Genomic DNA, 19,539 nt, shown 5'->3' with positions numbered 1-19,539 from the left:
ATTTGACTCTACTGTGGCTATTTGATTCTATCTCTCTCGTGTCTTTTATTACTCACTGTTCAGGAACATTTGCATGTTCAGGCTTTATGTGCCTGAAAGGTTGGAGAACTCCTTGTATGCCACCATTTCTTGCCTGGGTATGTGGTGCCTAGGAACTGTTTGTTATTTGTCTTTTGTTACTCTCCTGCTTAAAAAGTTCCAGAATCCAATTAAAGGATAGAATACCATGATAGAATACCATGTGACTTTGGCCATCAGTCACATGCCACGAAAAACCAACAGCAAAGAATCTGTCCGTGAAGAACAACGCCTAAACTGAAAACTGTTCATGAGGAATTTGGCTGATGGCTGGGCAGGGCGAATATATTTGCACAAATCTTGATGGGGTCATGAATGATTTGTCAACAGAAAAAAAAAAGCGAAATTAATTGGATAGCTGATTGTCTATCAACAGCTTAGCCAGCTTATGACCCAACATCTATGGCATGGCACACCAAGTGATGAGCTCCTGAAACCTAACCATTGACTCTCCCACAAACAGCATTGGGACACTTTGAGACTCACACAGCGGTGATGGTAGCCACAGTTTTGAGGCTTGCCGGATTACGGATCATTTTATCGAGGGTATTGACGATCTCGGTGAAGCGAGGGCGGGTGTTGCGGTCTTTCTGCCAGCAATCTAGCATGAGTTGGTGCAGTGCAGCAGGGCAGTCCATAGGAGGCGGAAGTCGGTAATCTTGCTCAATCGCATTGATTACCTGCAGGGAGAAGGAGCAAGAGCCGAGCAGATAAATAGAGGAACAGAGCTCAGAAGAGTCATCACTGTTCAAAAATTAAACCCAACCCACACCTCCGTAAAAGCAACACCTTGGAAAAAATGAACCTGTCCATTAGCCAGAGAATTCACACTAAAGGCAAGAGCTCCCAAATTCAGTGGGTCAGATTCACTGCTGGTGTAAATGGTTGTACCTCCATTGACTTCAATGGCGCCTCAGAGGTTTTACATTAGTGATTACCTGGCCCAATACCAGAGCAAAGAGATGTGTGTTCAAAAAGCAAAGTTTTCAGGGAAAGATGGCCTCAGCAGTACATCGGCATACCTGTGACGGTCACAAATACAGCTGCCTACATTAGCACAAATGCAGCCATCTAAGCACAAAAGGGAACATGGGAGAGTAATCACTTTGCCACTGCTGCCCTCTCCTCCCTCTGTGGCAAATCATTCTCCCCAGCGAAGGTATTCTACACGTTAATGATGTGGATGTGGGAAAGCTGTAGCCAGCTTGTGTGATCACAAGCAAAGGGAGCAAGGGTTGGGTTGCCGGCTCGGAGGGAACCAATGCGCTCAGAGGTTAATTTGAGCTCTGATGAGTCAAAAGCATTTTAGTTCCTCTCTGTGGAGAGCTGCCACTCTCATTATCTCTGCCGATTGCACTGGAGTACAGTAGTTGAATTACCAAGTCTTTCTCTTTGGCTTACACACCCCCTGAACATTTTCAAAGGCCTTCCCGCTTCCTGAAGTCCAATTATCAGCCCACTGGTTTTTCTTCCCAATTTCCTATCTTAAAACCTTATTCAACAGCCTTTTTCATCTTGGAAACCACCTACTGCTGCCCAGGTTGAGAGGCTGGGGCTGGAGTAGCTGTGAGCTAACACCTCTTAACTAGACTTTCCACACCACTCTCTGTGGTGACTTCTGGAGAGGGACTGCTGGCAAATTGAAAGCTTCTCTCTGGAAATCACCTACGTTAGTGATGTGTGGGTCCAGGTGAAGGCCGCATATACTCCAGACTAAGAGCCTATGCATTGCCTCATGCTCACCTGGCTAGTCCCACAGCCAGATATACAGGCCATCAAAAGACCCAGAAGGGGAGGGAGCTTTCCAAATAAATGGGGGGGGGGGGGAATGAAAAATAAGCCTCTCACTCCCACCCTCCCCGCCCCCGTTCGCCGGCAGCCATGCAGCGGGAGCAAGAAGAGTCTCCTATCCCCCATTGTCTGGTGCCCCCAAACAGAAAGGGCTGGGAGGAGTGCAGGGAAGTAGAACAGTAGCAGGTTGACTGGCTCAGCACCCGGCAAACCAAATGCTTGGATGTGCCAAATGTGCTTCGGAGCCGAATCCAAAGGGTCTAAAATCCAAGCAGTGAGGCTGTGTCCGGTGTGGCTCCGAAGCAGGCAGTGCTCCTACACAGAGGGAAGGCTAAACGGGGAGGTGTGGTGAGGGGATGGGGGTTGGCAATTGAGGCACTGGCAGTGCCAGTGAGAATGGAGTCGCTCTTCCCTCTCCTCCTCCTCAACCACCCGCCTCCTCCACCTGTCTCTTAACCCCATTCTCTTGCCCCATTCCTTTCCCCTTACCACTCCTTCCTGTTCTCGCTCTCTCTTTCACTCACTCCTATTCTGTCTGCTTACTTCCACATCACCCCATTCTCCCCCCCCCCACACTCCCACTCTCCTTCTCTTTCACTCCCGACCCTCTGACCCCTTTACCCACATTTTCTCCCTCCCCAGCATCCCCATTCCCAGGCTTAAAGTGCACTGGGTTGCAAAGAAATGGGGGCTGTTAAAACACATGGTGGGGAGGGCCAGACTGGGGCAGGTTGGCTGCTGGCAAGCAGCCATGAAAACTGTATCTGAGCCGGTCCCAGCCCTGACTTCCTCATCCACAACAATGAAATTCCACTGCAGAGCAGTGACAGAGGCGGCACTTCTTGAAGGCCCCTTTAAACTTCTCCTCAGCCCATTCTTTCTCCCCTTCTTACGGTCAGCCTCCCATGTCTCCTGTTTTCCTTCTCATACCACTCATCATGTCGGGGGCGGAGAGGCTGAAAAGGTGCAGCAAGCAAGGCTGGGAGGAATGGCCTATTCTCTTCAAGCCCCTAGTGTCTCTCCAGTATCTCAGGGGAAGCCGAAGTCTTTGATTTCCTAAGGGGTTACTGATGACCAGCTCAAATTTCAAGGGAGTTTAGACACCCCTCACCCTGTTTGTGCAGCCACCCCACCCCCGTTGTCCTGGAAATTAAGAGACTCCTGGTTTTCCAGGATACACAGCTATCCTATTCCTATGGTGACTTCTGCTGGAAAAGTCTTGGGTGCAGTAGCTGTCTGCATCCCTACACCGTTCCTTGCAGAGACTCCTGCTGGGAATGGCTGGGCGGACCGGGGTGCAGAAGGGTCGTGCTTGACTCTTCCCCTTGGAGACTGACAGACACGCAGGAAATTGCAGTGCGGTGACCAGAGCACTCACATCTTGGTTGGACATGTCCCAGTAGGGCCTCTCTCCAAAGGACATCACTTCCCACATGACAATGCCGTAGCTCCAGACATCGCTGGCAGAGGTGAACTTGCGGTAGGCAATGGCCTCGGGAGCAGTCCACCTCACCGGGATCTTGCCGCCCTGGAGAAGAAGGACAAGCAGCTTAATTGTAAGCCCTGGAGTTTCTAATGTCCCAGTCATTAGGAATTACCCAAACCTTCCACCAGCCTTCTCCCTCGGTTTATGAAGCAGCAGTTCACACCTCTAAGCTGCTGCACACAAAGAAATACACAAAGCAGAAGAGGAATCAAAATAACACACAACACAGCCAAGCTGCCTGACCAGATCTACTGAGCATTAAAAAAATTCTGCATCCAAAACAGATCAACCCAAACAGCAACCCTGTGTCACTGCCATTTACCCTTCGCCCCTAGCCCCTAAGTCAGAAGCCCAAAGACAAGAGATGAGCTTTGTAGCACATCCACCCAGCTAACATATCCCGCCTCTGGTGGACCTGAGCAAGGAAAACATTCCAGAGTGCAGGGGCTTTTCACCCCACCACCAGCTCCCTCTCATTTAGATCAAGAAAGCCCCAGTTGGACAGCCTCTTCTTGCTGTGGCTATGGCAGTCTCTGAAATAACCCCATCCCAAACCATTGAGGATATTATAAGTCAAGCCCAGTGTTCCTAACTGGAAGGCACTGCAAGCTATGAAGCAGTGCTCTAATGTGCTCGCCACACGAAATCCTGCTGAAGAAGCATGTCACACCATTGTGCATGAACTTCATTTTCCAAATAGACCCAACATGTAGCACTATTACATTATGAACACTGGGCACAGCCTAGCAGGGCTAGCTTGAGGGGGGGAAACTCCCTGCACCTACATTTAGATAATAAAAACATAGCCACAGCACCTCCCCCTTTCCCTCATGCTGAAGAACATACCCAGCTGGAGAGACCTTCAACAGCTATGGTCCAGAAGCAACAGCCAGCCAGATCTCAGTGATGCAAAGTTGGGACCTCCTTCTGAATTAAATAAGGATGAGCTGCTTATCTGGCATTCAGTATCAGAAACCAGATCGCAGTTTACTGACGCCCTAGTTGTCACTACGAAGCAAAATCAGTGGATCTGAGGCTAAATACCTTGGCCTTGCACAACACCCGCTACTCGGATTTATCTCATTATTCCTGCCTGGCCTATGCTGCTCACGACAATAGGAATCTATGTGCCCAAGCTCCAATAGCCAATTCCACTGTCTAGATCTGTCTATAGCCTCCCAATAGATGGTAATACTATTCCACTCCCTTGACCTCTCAGTCATTCTAAGGTGGCCCTCAAATGCATGAAGGTGCTGCAGCTGGTGCCCAAATAAGGATCTGCAGGGCAAGCTGAGAAAAGATTGTCTGAAGGAAAATCTAATACCCATCCCATCTATACTAGCAAATCCCCCAATCACTCCTCAAAAACATCTTCTTGCTACTGCTGCCACAGATTACAAATCATTGAGAACAATGGGGAGGAAGGGGGAAAGGAGAGAAGTCAATATCAATTTGTCAATGTCAATATTTATGGAGGAAATTGTAAAAAACAACAATAGACCTCAAAGAGGTGTAACTGTAAAGACATGTAAAGACCAGAAGAAGATCTCTATGCAAATGCGAAAGCTTGTCTCTCTTACCAACAGAAGTTGATCCAATAATAGATATTATCTCACCCACTTTGTCTCTCTAATAAAACTATATGTTAAATAGAAATGTAGATGAATAAGGATTAAGTAGGCCACTTGTTTACAATCATAGAAGATTAGAGTTGGAAGGGACCTCAGGAGGTCATCTAGTCCAACTCCCTGCTCAAAGCAGGACCAACCCCAACTAAATCATCCCAGCCAGGGCCCCGTCAAGCTGCAGCTTAAAAAGCTCTAAAGATGGAGATTCTACCACCTCCCTAAGTAACCCATTCCAGTGCTTCACCACCCTCCTAGTGAAAAATGTTTTCCTAATATCCAACCTAGACCTTCCCCACTGCAACTTGAGACCATTGTTCCTTGTTCTGTCATCTACCACCATTGAGAACAGCCTAGCTCTAAACACCCTGGAACCCCCTTCAGGTAGTTAAAGGCTGCTATCAAATCCCCCCTCATTCTTCTCTTTTGCAGACTAAACAAGCCTAGTTCCCTCAGCCTCTCCTCATAAGTCTTGTGCTCGAGCCCCCTAATCATTTTCGTTGCCCTCTGCTGGATTCTCTCCAAAAACATCTAAAAAAGATTCCCCTAATCTCTTGAGTAACATCTCAAAAAGATTCCCCTAATTTGTCCCTACATTTTCCTTTTCCTTTAGCTGTCTGAGTTCCTCCTCTGCTCTTCTATTATGGTTTTATAATCCAGGGGGTCTAGTTTCACAGTAACATTATCTTTAATTTATATAATATCTTTTTCATCCCACAAGATACCCATGAGCTGTATGATAAAGGTAACCAGCTAAGATATCAGTTATAAACAAGCCGCACTTCATCCACCCCTTAAATGCACTCACCTCAGGAATAAACTGTCAGTTAGCATGTCATAATGTCACACGTATCTTCAAAGGACAGGAAGTGAATGATGCAATAGCAGTAGAAAGAATTTTAGATCCAATGCAAGTGCACAAGCTGGAGTTTGGTTAAAACGGCAGGGCTATCACCCCCTATATTACAACAAGCACCATGAGATCATTCAGGACTTCCATTTTCTATCTCATCCAGAAGATGTCAATTTCAGCAGCAGGCTGTCCTCATGCAACTGTGGTAGGCATTGTTTTAGAGAAGACTCAGGGCCTCATTCGTCTCTCACCAGGAGTAATTCCGCTAAAGTCGATTGAGCTACGCTGGTATAAGTGAGATCAGAACCAAGCCATCAGAGTCAAGGGCACATCTCAGGACTTACCAACAGCACTCCCTTGCAAGCCACTCGTGGGAGGTCTCCCACACAAGTGCCGAGTCAGTCTGACCCGTAACTTAACTCATGGCGTGTGGGAGGATCACAACATGGGGGTGGGGGGTTATGGCTGCAGGCCCTCAGAGCTGAGATTCCAAATCATATGTGACCATAATAGTTTATCCTAAAGATAGAAACTCACCTCTGCCCGTGTGAATCCGGAGGAACTGCAATGCAATCATCTGAGTTACTCCACGTTTGCACTTGCACATCTGAAATCAAACTCTGACCCTCTGCCATTCACAAGCAATGAGACAGAATGAAGTACCTGCTGTTCTTATTCCCTTTCTCACCCTAATGAGGGCAAAGCCATGAAAGGGATGTGCCCTGTGCCAGCTTTAGGGTGGGGAAATTTATGTTAACCGAGTGCTAATGTATATGGCAAATGCACTTAAATGATGGGTAGCCCAGATTGTTCGGGCCTTTAGCATTGCTGGTGTTTTATTGCATGACTCCTGCAGTGAAAGGGTTAAACCTCACCCGGCAAACCTGCACTCGCAAGATTACATTAGACACTTCCCTGAATGCTAATGAATGTGCGCGCGTGTGTTTGAAAGGACTCCACATTTCCCACAGAGAATCTGTAGGTGCTCTGGTCTCCAGAATCCTGAAAGCAGACGTCAAAGGCTGGCAGCAACAGCTGCCTCCTTGTTTCTCCTTGCATGTAAAGTAGAAACCTCAGCCTTCAGAGTTTTACCCTGAGTGACACTTCCACACCCGTGGCTGCTTTGCATCACTAAGCACGTACGTTTCCCTGTCTTCAGGCCCCTTCCCTGGGGACGGTGGCAGGGAAGGGGTGAAGGCTGAGAGCAGATGCCCTTGGTGCTAAGATGACAGCTTGCCATGAATAGCACTTGCACCAGCTGAGGATTAACAGGTATTTTCATCACTCGGATTTAAATTAAAATGTAACAAACGAGCGGTGCTGGATTCAGTTAGCAGGCGTTCCCTCCGCATGCTGAAATGTGTCTCCCTGAGCTGTCGTCCCCCCCGCGTGGCAAAGGCAGGGAGGGAATCATTCCTGCTGTTGGCTGGGATGGTCAACGGGCACCTAGTCCCAGCAGCAGCCTCGGATGCAGCCAGGCCTTGCTTCTGACATCAGCCTCATTTCCACAGCAAAGCCCTTTGGTGTCACAACCAGGACGTTATGAGTTAAACTCTGTGCCGCCGTCAGTCCACACTGCTCCGTTATCATCCGGGGGGGCCTGTGACAATTCAAGCCAGCAGAGAATTTGGCCCTCCAACTTCAATTGGGGTATTATAAAAGAACAGAGGGATTCGCAGAGAAACAAAGACCCTGGTTTCGTATCAATGATCCTTAGCAATAAAGAACAAGGGGAAGAAAGCCCACAAAAACGTGGAGCCTGATGCGCCACTGCCTTCCATAGTGCGTAATCATTTCCCCCAGTGCAAAGTGAGCATAAAGGGCTATGGAATCAGGATGGTAGCACCGTCCTCCCACTTTGCGCAGGCATAAATGAGTGCATCCATTGCAAGGCACTGGGGACTCAGACCCACACTTCACCATGTTCAGCTAACACAGAGACTGCTCCATGTAATTCTAACATTTCCAAATTCATTCACCTTTGGGCTGAGAAGTTCAGTCCAAAGGATCATTTTTTTCCAGAAAGTTATTAGCTCCTGAACTAAGGCTGTCATAATGGTAGTGCCTTCTCAATCTTATTGTAATTAGAGCATCATTACCGGAACTGCAATTTATAGAAAATGTATTTTCCCTATATATAGGATTTACCATATAGACCATCAGATCTCTGTGCAAAAGGTACAGCAGGCTATAGAGTAGGGTTTCTTTCCCCTCCAACATACATCTGAATAACTCCCATTAAATGCAATAAGTCTATTATTCTCTAGCACGAAGGGGAAGCTACATCCAAATCCTATCATCCCTAGCCCCTGAAAATAATTTCAACTACTGCAGTAAAATGACCAGGAGAGGTCAAACCTGTTGCAGGGAACGATCCCTCCCTTTTCCTGCTGCTGATTTGAACCGATGAGGTGGTGTTAAATATCCCACGAGAGAAGTCCTAAACCATCCTGTTTAGAATAGTTCATTCTCATGAGGAGGGAGGTTTAGAGCCTTGATTCTTATCAACACATGAAAAGAGAATCTCTTTTTCTTAAGTGTTCATCTGCCTTTGGTTATTTCCCACCAAACAGCACAGTGCAAGAGCCGCATCTGGTGCAAGCTGTCCCAGCTCCATGGAGAATCTGTCCCATAATTCTGTTTGTGACATCATCACTGGTTACTGTGGCAAGAATTACGATGTCACATTCAGAGAGTTATGACTTCAGCGGGGAATAAGCAGCAGGAGCCTATGAACTGCTGGGGAACAACGATCCCATTTCCATACAAATAACTCCAGTAATAGTTAAAAATAATGGGGGAGGAAGAGAAAATGCAAAATATGTATGGCGTTTACTCAGGGCTGAATTATTTCAGAAACTGTTTAGTATGATTCTTTTCCATAGCTCTCCAGTAAGTGTCAAGTGCTCTTTAAAGACGGACAGCAAAAATACTATTTAAATAACTACAAACTGAGAAAGTCATTGCTTGCTTGTTTTCCCTGCCTTTTCCCCTGAGGTAAAAACCTGTTGTGGGAGGCCGAGTGATGCAATTGCAACCAGAGCATCATTTCCCAGCTGCTGGGAAGGCCTGTTATGGCATAAATTAAATATAAACACAGATGAGATCATCCATTTTAGCTCTAAAGGTGGGAAAGGCCACTTCAAGCTTTTCGCAGCAGCTAGTGTCAGGAGCACTAACTCAAATGACATTCTTTGGCTTACTATGCCACAATCTGCATGTTTTATTTAGACAGAATTCCATTTAAATCCAAAGCGGCAGTCTCAGACTCTGCTCACTCCTCATGCCTGTGTGAACTGGCCTAGTTCCATTGACATCAGCAGGACACATCCCCAGCTACCTTCATTTTCACTGGGTGAAGATCTGGCTTTCTACCTTTGGTGGCTCTGTTTGTTTATTTCCTTCTATTTGATCACATCCAAAAGCTGCTCCTCTCACAAGCACCTGCCATAAATTACACCACGAACTGTCATTCAGATTGCATGCAATGGGCTAACCCTCCAGCTCAGAATAACAACCACCTCTCTCCCCAGCAGCCATCTTCTTTCAGCTCAAAAAGATTTGTCCTGTGCCCTATGCAAATACACTGGAAGGAGCGGGGGTCTCTGCAGCATGGCCAGAAAGTTAACAAATCCAGGCTCTGATGCAGCAAGGGCAGAAGTGAATTTCAAAGCCAAGAGGCCTTCACAGAGGTCAGCATGTCATCAGCTTCCTCTTGACCAAACTGAGAGAGTGCCACTGATCACAACTGCAGCCACGTGAGATGGATGGGCCCTCGGAGAGCCACGTCCCAAACCAGTTCGGGCTTCAAAGGTGAAAACCGCCACTCTGAATTCCACCGGTTAATTCCAAGCCAGAGTCTGGGCACAATCTGGCACATTTAACAATCTCAACTGAGGGGTTGGCAAGAAGATGAAGGAGAAACTGATTTTCAAATATGCCGGTTTAGAGTATCATAGTCATAGTTTAAGCCTGCACACATATTCTGTTACTGATTTGAAATTTTAAATAGTTTAGGCCAACACCTAAGATCATTGCTTAGGCAAACTCCAACTGAAGTCGCTTTAATTCTTTATTTAAAAAAAAAAATCTCTACATTTTACGTTGTACTTATTGACCTTCTATAATGAGATGACAGGCTCTGTGGATGTGGGGAAAGCACTGGACGTGATATACCTTGACTTTAACAAAGCTTTTGACATGGTCTCCCACAGTATTTTTGCCAGCAAATTAAAGAAATATGGGTTGGATGAATGGACTATAAGGTAGATAACAAGCTGGCTGGATCATCGGGCTCAGTGGGTAGTGATCAACGGCTTGATGTTTAGTTGGCAGCCGGTAACAAGCGGAGTGCCCCTGGGTCGGTGCTGGGGCCGGTTTTGTTCAACATCTGCATTAATGATCTGGATGATGGGATGGATTGTACTCTCAGTAAGTTTGCGGATAACACTAAGCTAGGGGGAGTGGTAGATATGCTGGAGGCCAAAAGAAATCTGATGAGGTTCAACAAGGACAAGTGCAGAGTCCTGCACTTAAGATGGAAGAATCCCATGCACAGCTACAGACTAGGGACCAACAGGCTAAGCAGCAGTTCTGCAGAAAAGGACCTGAGAGTTAACAGTGGACAAGAAGCTGGATATGAGTCAGCAGTGTGCCCTTATTGCCAAGAAGGCTAATGGCATATTGGGCTGCATTAGTAGGAGCATTGCCAGCAGATCGAGGGAAGTGATTATTCCCCTCTATTTAGGCACTGGTGAGGCCACATCTGGAGTATTGTGTCCAGTTTTGGGCCCCCCACTGCAGGAAGGACGTGAACAAATTGGAGAGAGTCCAGAGGAGGGCAAAAAAATAATTAGGGGGCGGGAGCATATGATTTTATGAGGAGAGGCTGAGGGAACTGGTCTTATTTAGTCAGCAGAAGAGAAGAGTGAGGGGGATTTGATAGCGGCCTTTAACTACCTGAAAGGGGTGTCCAGGGAGAATGGAGCTAAGCTGTTCTGAGTGGTGGCAGATGGCAGAACTAGGAGCAATGGTCTCAAGTTGCAGTGGGGGAGGTCTAGGTTGGATATCAGGAAAAGCTTTTTCACTAGGAGGGTGGTGAAGCACTGGGATGGGTTACCTAGGGAGGTGGTGGAATCCCCATCCTTAATGGTTTTTAAGGCCCGGCTTGACAAAGCCCTGGCTGGGATGATTTAGTTGGGGTTGGTCCTGCTTTGAGCAGGGGTTTGGACTAGATGATCTCCTGAGGTCCCTTCCAACCCTAATCTTCTATGATTGTATGGTTCTATGATCAACATAGATGCAACCTGCTTTTTTGCTGATCTATAATCTTCAACCCCCTTTGTACTGCTGCCAATAAAAACTCTGTTCTCTTCATTTTCATTCTCCAAGGCATGTGTGGGTCATATTACCATGTTATCAATGGTTTATAAAGGGTTAATAAATGATCATTAGCAGTTTTAATAAATGATCAGTTCTTACAGATTGTGATAGTCCAACAGGTTGCTTGTAACCAGCTGTAACACCAATTTATGATGCTCTTATAACCATCTATAATACATACTATTCATGACTGTAATATGCCATAACATCGATCTATCTATTAACTCTTTATAAACTATTTAACCTTAGCATAACGTGTGACTTCATTCATTCCAAATATGACAATCACCCCAGTATCTTCTTATCCTCCCCATTTCTGATGGAATCAGCTGTATCTAGAGGCCAAGTTCCCGATGGGAGAATGATTCCAAAATAATGTTTTAGAGGGGACCATGATCCTGTTAGCTTCACTATTGCAGACAGCAAGAGAAGAGTGGTAGCCTACCGCAGGTGAGCCAGGAGTTAATGGAGAAGCGGTGGGAGAACTGGGATTATCTATGAACGAGTTAATTAAGCAAGAGACAGTGACTGGGGAATAGTGGAATTTGGATTAGATTTGTCTCTTTAATTAATGCCTGGAACAATTTGCAGCAGAGACAGATAGATCAGGATTAGAGTGGTACTGTAACACTTAAAATACCTCCTATATGCAATCAGTCTTCTTTCTGCTTCCCCTCCTGTACCCCTTCCCAGATCCCCACTGTTCACCCTCCCCCGCTCCCCACTTGCTCATTTAGTGGAAGAGAGAGAAATTCTCACTTGAAAACTAGCCAAGAGCAGAGCAAAGCTTAGAGAGGGAAGAGGAAAAGGAGGGGGAGAAAAAGAGAAAGAAAATACGATAAAGAAAGAAGTGAGAGAGAAAGGAGAGGTACAAAGAAAAAGAAAACAGTTGTCATTCCAAAGCATGAAAGACACAAACCACAGGGATGGTTTAATGTCATGTGAAGGGAAAGTGGTGAGAAAGGGCCAGATTTACGGGAGTATTTTGGTACGTAAAGATGCAGACAGGCACCTACCTCACCTAGGTGCTTTTGAAAATGCCCCTGGGTTCCTATCTGCATCTTTACGCAGCTAAATGTCTTTGTAAATGCAACCCAAAGAAGCAATTGCCAACGAATACTGAAATCTACAATCCGGTCACTCCATCAGACTGACTGAGCTCCAACACACCACAGCAGAATTGCGACCAGGATTTACAAGGACCAGGACAAGAAATAAAAGAAGAGCCCCCAAGGATCTCCCACCCATCCTTCTGCCCCTATTTACTCCCACCCTTTCGGTAGGACATGGGCACTCACTGCTCTTTGTAACCCTCCCCACAAGGCCCAGCCATAATGAACTACTCCCTGAAATGGAAAGTGCCACAGGAAACAATTCAATGTTGCGGAAGCGACAGGAAGCGCGAGAAAGGGGAGCACACAGCAGGGTGGAAGATACATACCAAGGAGCTGGTATAGGTTGGGTCAGAGGTATCATCTTGCAGGTAGCGTGAGAGGCCAAAGTCGGACACTTTGCACACCAAGTTACTATTGACCAGGATGTTCCTGGCGGCGAGGTCCCGATGCACATAGTTCATCTCTGCAAGGTACTTCATTCCTGCAGCAATTCCCCTGAGCATCCCCACCAGCTGGATTACTGTGAATTGCCCATCGTTTTGCTGCGGTCATAAAGAGCAGGCAACACAATTAGAATGATCCAACTATTCACGGGGAAATAGATAATCCCATACACAAGCAAACATGTCAGTTTTCCTATGGGCAAGTCAGTTTTCCTATGTCGCGGGATTGTAAGGTTCTTGGGGCAGGGACTCTCTCTCATTAGGTGCAGATACAACACCGAGCACAATGGGACCTGAGCATGGCTGAGGCCTGTAGATGTTACTGCAGTATAAATAACAACAACCAAGCTCCCATTTATCATATTTTCGGTTTGCTGTTGTTGTTTTTTTGGGTTACTTTATTTGTTTTTACTAATTTAGGAAAAAGTCATCTCTAAAAGTCAGTGTTCAGCTCCATTACTGGGTTTACGCTCGTAAGATTTAAAAACTCTTCTGGGCATCTTTTATTTTTCAGCCCATTTGTTTTTTCTTCTCTCCTGCCCCCTCCCCCCCAAATTAAAATGTCTTAGATATTTGGACCACCCACAACATGGCACAAGAGAAAGCAGATCGGGCTTCCTTATGCCTTCCCATGGACAGTGGGGGGAAGGAAAGGCCGTTCCGAATTCAGTGGAAGGACTCTCCAGAGAGAACATAAAGGTCAAAGTTCCCAGGAGACAGGTTTCAGAGTTTGTGATGTGGAAAATGTGTCCATCGTATAGCGGAGCAGGTTAAGGCACAAGCCTGCGTTGGGCACATTGTGGATTGTACACAGGGCCCAGCGCTTGCTCTCCTATATGCCTGGCTACTCCCTGGGCTGGTGCAGAGAAATGGGGGGCTCTGTCACCACCTCCTCCCTGTCCCTTTCAGGGGTATCTATGAGTTTGAAGGCAATAGCAGGGAGCAATCTGTCTGCTCTGGAAAGCACAGGGACTGCAGTTGTTTCTGGTGTCTGCAGAGGGGTGCAAGGTTCCTCGCAACAGTCTCCCCCTCCTGACTCCTCGTGCCCTCACACCAGGGTCAGGGCCAGTTCTGATTGCGAACCCCGCATGTATTTCATTACTTTGGACTGGCCCCTGCGGAGCAACACTGATGACCTACTTTGCTATCTCTCCAAGCAGCTGATGTACCAATTAGCGCTGCTATTTTTACATCAAGACTGAAATTAGATCTATAAATTACCTGCTTCTGAGCATTGGAAAGAAGGTGGCATTAACAGGATTTGGATGCTCAGTTCCCATTAATCATTCTTCCAATTCCCTTTGAAAATCTCAGCCTAAGTGTTTACCCCCCTCTTTTCCTCCCCTTCCCTCTTCATCCATCTTTCTTTCCTGGCTCTCCTTCTCTTTCTTCTTTTCTGTCCCCTTCTTTCTCCTGCAGCCTCCTTCCCTCTTGAGAAGCGAGCACTGGAGCTCTGGCTCAGCTTGCTTTTGAGCTGCTTCCAGAACCCTAGGACACACCCCCTAAGATGCCAGTACAAAGAACAACGGCTGGTTTCCCTGCCATGGGGGGATTAATATTCTTGCTGCAGCAGCTGCTTCCTCTAGATGATCTCAGATGCCGCAATGAGATGAACGGTGTCCATGAAGGAGCAGCGTTTGGAGTCACACAGAGGACATCTTGTCACTGATTCTCCACAAGCTGGTGCTAAAAAGGCTCCAGGCTCAAAGCCGGCTTCAAATGTGAAGCGAGAAAATAAAATGGCACTTCTTTACCTCTGGCTATATCCTTCCCCATGCCCAGTTCTAGACCACTTCAAATAACTGCCCAGGCCTCAGGGATTCAGAAGTTCTCAGTTTTGATCTAGCATTCCCAGTGCTTGCAAGGCCTCACCTGCTTCCCATACTTGCCTTTCTTCACCTCACCCAGCTAGTGTGATGATCAAGTCACCAGGTGTTAGCAGAGCATTTTTCATTGGGGTGGTTACGGGGAGAGGGTGGCGGGTGGAGACCTCAGAACGTCATTCATTCAAAACCTGGCTGTTCCCCTCTGTGGATTTCTTCATTTCCCCTTTTGTAGTAGGGGTCACAGCCACACTTTCCTCCCACTGAGATCATCATAAGTGACCAAGGGATTTAGGAGCACATGCCTCACTGAAAGACAATGGGATTTGTGCTCTGAAATCTCTTCGGCTTGTTTGAGAATTTCACCCTCTGTTGATACTGCTTCTTAGATCAATTATTAGGGTTCCCCCTTCCTTTAGGAGACCACACCCTCCACGAGGTCAGATGCTAGAGATCTGACCTCACTGGATCATCTCCATCACAGCATGACTCAATTCCATCGAACATGACCGCATTCCAATGTTATGGTAGGAGAGCATCCAATGAGGTCATCATGCTTTCTTACCCTCAGAAAGGAGTCCAGAGCTCCGTTCTCCATAAACTCTGTGATGATCATGACTGGCCGGCTTTTGGTCACTACTCCTTCCAGCCGAATGATATTTGGGTGGTCAAACTGTCCCATGATGCTGGCCTCACTCAGGAAATCCCTACGCTGCTTCTCAGAGTAGCCAGCTTTTAATGTCTTAATGGCCACGTAGATTTCCCTCTTGCTGGGCAGTTTCAGACGTCCTTTATACACTTCTCCAAACTCCCCTGCAATTGCAAGAATATCAATTGCAACCTTCTCCTTCTCCAACACAACAAAGCATGGCGAAAAACAGCAGTGCCACATAGCTACCCAATGCTCACCTGACTGGCTGAAAAACGTGCACATTCTATTTGCATACTATTCGTCTTCCCCCTTTTAAAGGGGCAGTGCAAAAGGCATCCAACCCTCTGCTATTAAGAATATTCTTGAGCCTAATGAACTGGATACAACCCTGTGCCCCCATGCAGCTCTACCAATGTTAATGGAGCTTTGTGCAGCTGTCAGGGTTCATTTATGTGGCAGAGCTTGCAGGGCCTAAGATAGCAGTAAAACAAAAGTATTTTCCTAAATCTAAAAGTTATAATTGACATTTTTTGTTTAAGTTTTGCATTTCACTCATCTTGGAATGTGAACATGGGTCAGTTTCACTTTTGTTTAGAGTCAAGCTTAACTTCCTGTTTTATATGTAAGATAGTGGGACGTTGCTGTTTTTCACTGGGATCTCAGCTCTTCAGGGGAATGTCTGCATCCAAAATAATGGGGTTTAACTATAATGTAAAAATAGATCAATAGCTATGTTATCATTCGAGATGGTGGAAAAGTTTTCATCAAAATTATTTTGTCAGGAAATTGGATTTTCACAATGTTTTTTGTTTTCTTGGAAAGTGTCTGCTATTCTGGACCACTTTTGCTTTTACATAAGAAGTCCCAAAAAAACCCCCCAGAAAACGGAAATTTTTCAGCTGTTGAAAACTGAAATATTTTCTATTTCGGGTTCTTTCAATGATGAGTGGAAATTTTCCATGACAAAATCCCCAATTTGCCAAGCGGCTCAAGTTATTATGTTCTCTAATCTCCTGTCTCCTTCCTGCCTTTTCTTTTTAACATATACATTTTACATATACAAACTAATTGAGAGTATCCCTAAAAGTTCTTCATTCCCAGATGTAAAACTACCTCGTCTGAATTTATTATAGAGCAAATAATGGGCAGCCTGTATTATACATGCCTTGTGCAGGCACTAATGACACCTACAGCTCACTAGAATGGTTCATGTTTAAGCCAGATTTGCAGCTGCTTTGCAATGACAAAGCAGTGAGATGAATTGGACCCCATATTTGAATATTTGGAACAAGGAGTTGGTTCTTTGAATCTTCCTCACGACTTCTCGCTTTCGCTATTATTCTTCTACTAGCACGATACAGTAATTTAACAATAATACCAGAAATGCTACAGGTGATATCTATATAGAGAGATGTCCGGCTTTCTCTTGTTATTTCCTGGAAGTTAAACCAAGCAGTGCAAAGAAGCGCCGAGATCAATGAGTTCATAAATTAACCAAACTTTCCCACATCTCAGAAGAGTATTCAGAGTTCAGGCTTTAGGCAGAAGTGTGAAGCTGCTCTTATTTTAACTGAATGAGTCTGTTCTGAGACATGAGTGGATGTAAAATGAAATGGAGGAAGAGAAAGGAAGATGCAAGAGTTGCAGAGAGGGTGGGAGGACGGGTGGGGAAAGAGCACCAATGGTGAAACAAGACACACCTGCTCCAATGACTTCTTCAATCTTCACGAAGGACACGTCAATCTCCTTGGCAAACTCACGGACAGCCTCGTTGGGGTCCTCATATGTGAAGGGGTCAATGTAGATCTTCATACCTGGGGAGCCTGGTAATGAGAGACATAGCAGGGACGGCAACAGGGAGAAAACAGATGGTAATTCAGATGAAGGGCTTTAGGAACATCTTATGTCTTTCTGATACTTTCCCACTTCTCTGCATGTCAGTTACAATGCTACTCCTCTTAGCTCTTCTACTCCACTCTTGCTATCTCTCCCATTCTCCACCCTTCCAGCTCCAATCCCACTCATCTTCTCTTATTGTCCTGTCGTCCACGTTTCCTCCGTTATCTTTCCTCTTGCTCCTCTCCTGGTATGTGGAACATATTACTTATAAAGTGACAGATTGAGACCAGTCCACACAAAGCACACGGGAAGCTGGAGCGGGGCCATTATTTATTGAAGTCATACCAAATGCATTAGCAGCAAAGCCGACGTAGAATTGCAGGTTGAGATCAATATTTATCAATCTGACACCTTTTTGGAGTGGAAACCGCTGCCGAGGTCATACCAGGCAGCTGTGACATAGCACTGAGAGGGATGGAGGAAGAGATTAGAAAAAGGAGAAAAATAACAAGGTGGAAAATGAATGACTCAAGGAAGAAAGGTTAGAAGAAGAGGGGGGAGCATTTCTTTTAAACTTTCAGAGGAAAAAATAAAAACACTAAAAAGAAAGAAAATTTACGAGGATAAAATCAGAAAGAGAAATACATATAAAATACAGCATGGACATAGAATATAAATATACAAATACAACATGGACATAGAAAGAGACAAACAGAAACGGACAAGGAAAATATTACAGTATTCTTCACTCCCATTTGTGTGTTCCCTACCCTGGGTGTGTCTGATCTATTTAGATTGTAAACTCTTCGGGACAGGGACAGTCCTGCTACTCTGTCTCTGTACAGACCTTAGAGCAATAGGCTCCATTCTTGGCTGGTCCCTAGGCACTTTTGTGATAAGCATGATAAATATTAATAATAATCATAGAATCATAGGGCTGGAAGGGACCTCGAGAGGTCATCTAGTCCAGTCCCCTGCACTCATGTCAGGATTAAGTAATATCTAGACCATCCCTGAAAGGTGTTTGTCTAACCTGTTCTTAAAAACCTCCAATGACGGAGGTTCCACAACCTCCACAGGCAATTTACTCCAGTGATTTACCACCCTGACAGTTAGGAAGTTTTTCCTAATGTTCAACCTAAACCTCCCATGCTGCAGTTTAAGCCCATTGCTTCTTGTCCTATCCTCAGAGGTTAAGAAGAATAATTTTTCTCCCTCCTCCTTGTAACAACCTTTTATGTACTTGAAAGCTGTTATCATGTCCCCTCTCAGTCTTCTCTTCTCCAGACTAAACAAATCCAGTTCTTTCAGTCTTGCTCATAGGTCATGTTTTCTAGACCTTTAATCATTTTTGTTGCTCTTCCCTGGACTTTCTCCAATTTGTCCACACCTTTCCTGAAATGTGGCATCCAGAACTGGATACAATACTTCAGTTGAGGCCTAATCAGCGTGGAGTACAATGGAAGAATTAGTGCTCGTGTCTTACTTACAACACTCCTGCTAATACATCCCAGAATCATGTTCCCTTTTTTTGCAACAGCATTACACTGTTGACTCCTATTTAGCTTGTGGTCCACTATGACCTGCAGATCCCTTTCCGCAGATGATAATGGTATCATTCTAACAGGAAAAATACATTCATATACATTCATGAAACGGACAGAGTAGGCCCTGATCTTCTAAGAAAGGAATATCACGTTGCCAACTCCAATAGTTCAAAATCATGAGTCAGGCCTCAAATTCATGATATTGGCTTAAAAATCACAGGATTTTTTTAAAGTGGGGCGCTTTTTATTTGCATTCTAGTTTTTGAAGTTTAGATTGCACTTGGGTCACATTTGCAAGTTTTTTTCTACAACCACAAGGGCTAGAAACTTCCTTTCTTTTTAATGGAAGCAGAGATTCTCACAAAATGACTTCAGGAGCTGGGACTGTAGGACTAACATTAAATACCACAAGACTTGTGTTAAAATCAAGAGAGTGGGCACCACTGATTTATGCCTTTTTTCAGCGCCATGTTTTTCTGAGTGCTGCAATTGTCATTTTAGGAAGTAAAGTCATGCCAAGAGGGTTTTAATTTGGTCCAGACCACCTCAAGCCACAGCTTCTGAGTTAAACACAAAGCTAATGTTTTTTTCCCCAAGCTCTCGCCTATTTACATTACACATTCAACTCACAGTAATGAAGATACAAACCAAAACTACAATTAGCAGGTTTTATGGTAAGGAAAGTAGCAATTTTATGATGCTTCCTGCATAATTTGAGAAATATTTATTTACCCAAAAAGGCCTTTGAAAGTTTTGTGGCTGCTACTAAATTGACAGAGTGTAGCAATTACAATAAAAAACCTGAATGGCCTGATAAAATATGAGTTACAAGCCTCCACAACCAATAGCCAGGCATTATTTTTGCCTACTAAAAAGCATCCCAAGGGGATGTCCCTCCAGGCAGA

General features: G+C 45.3%; 1 protein-coding gene across 5 annotated transcripts in view; it reads right to left on the bottom strand.

Moving 5' to 3' along the window:
• EPHB1 (EPH receptor B1) overlaps window positions 1-19,539 on the bottom strand; it is a 351,973-nt gene that overhangs the window by 29,295 nt on the left and 303,139 nt on the right. For all 5 annotated transcript variants that reach the window (XR_010918133.1, XR_010918132.1, XR_010918134.1 and 2 more), the window contains exons 10-14: window positions 16,949-17,071; window positions 15,162-15,409; window positions 12,657-12,872; window positions 3,248-3,397; window positions 565-758 (exon numbers count right to left, since the gene is read on the bottom strand). Coding sequence is in view for 2 of the 5 variants with exons in the window: in XM_067538719.1 (XP_067394820.1) it covers window positions 565-758; window positions 3,248-3,397; window positions 12,657-12,872; window positions 15,162-15,409; window positions 16,949-17,071 (931 nt within the window). In the remaining 3 variants the exon portion in view is untranslated. The remainder of the gene's footprint in view (window positions 1-564; window positions 759-3,247; window positions 3,398-12,656; window positions 12,873-15,161; window positions 15,410-16,948; window positions 17,072-19,539) is intronic.

The sequence above is a fragment of the Emydura macquarii genome, unplaced genomic scaffold (assembly GCF_026122565.2).
Source record: "Emydura macquarii macquarii isolate MOO-44397 ecotype Brisbane River unplaced genomic scaffold, CSIRO-AGI_Emac_v2 contig_499, whole genome shotgun sequence".
Taxonomy (NCBI): domain Eukaryota; kingdom Metazoa; phylum Chordata; order Testudines; family Chelidae; genus Emydura; species Emydura macquarii.
This window is presented reverse-complemented; position numbering and strand designations above follow the sequence as displayed.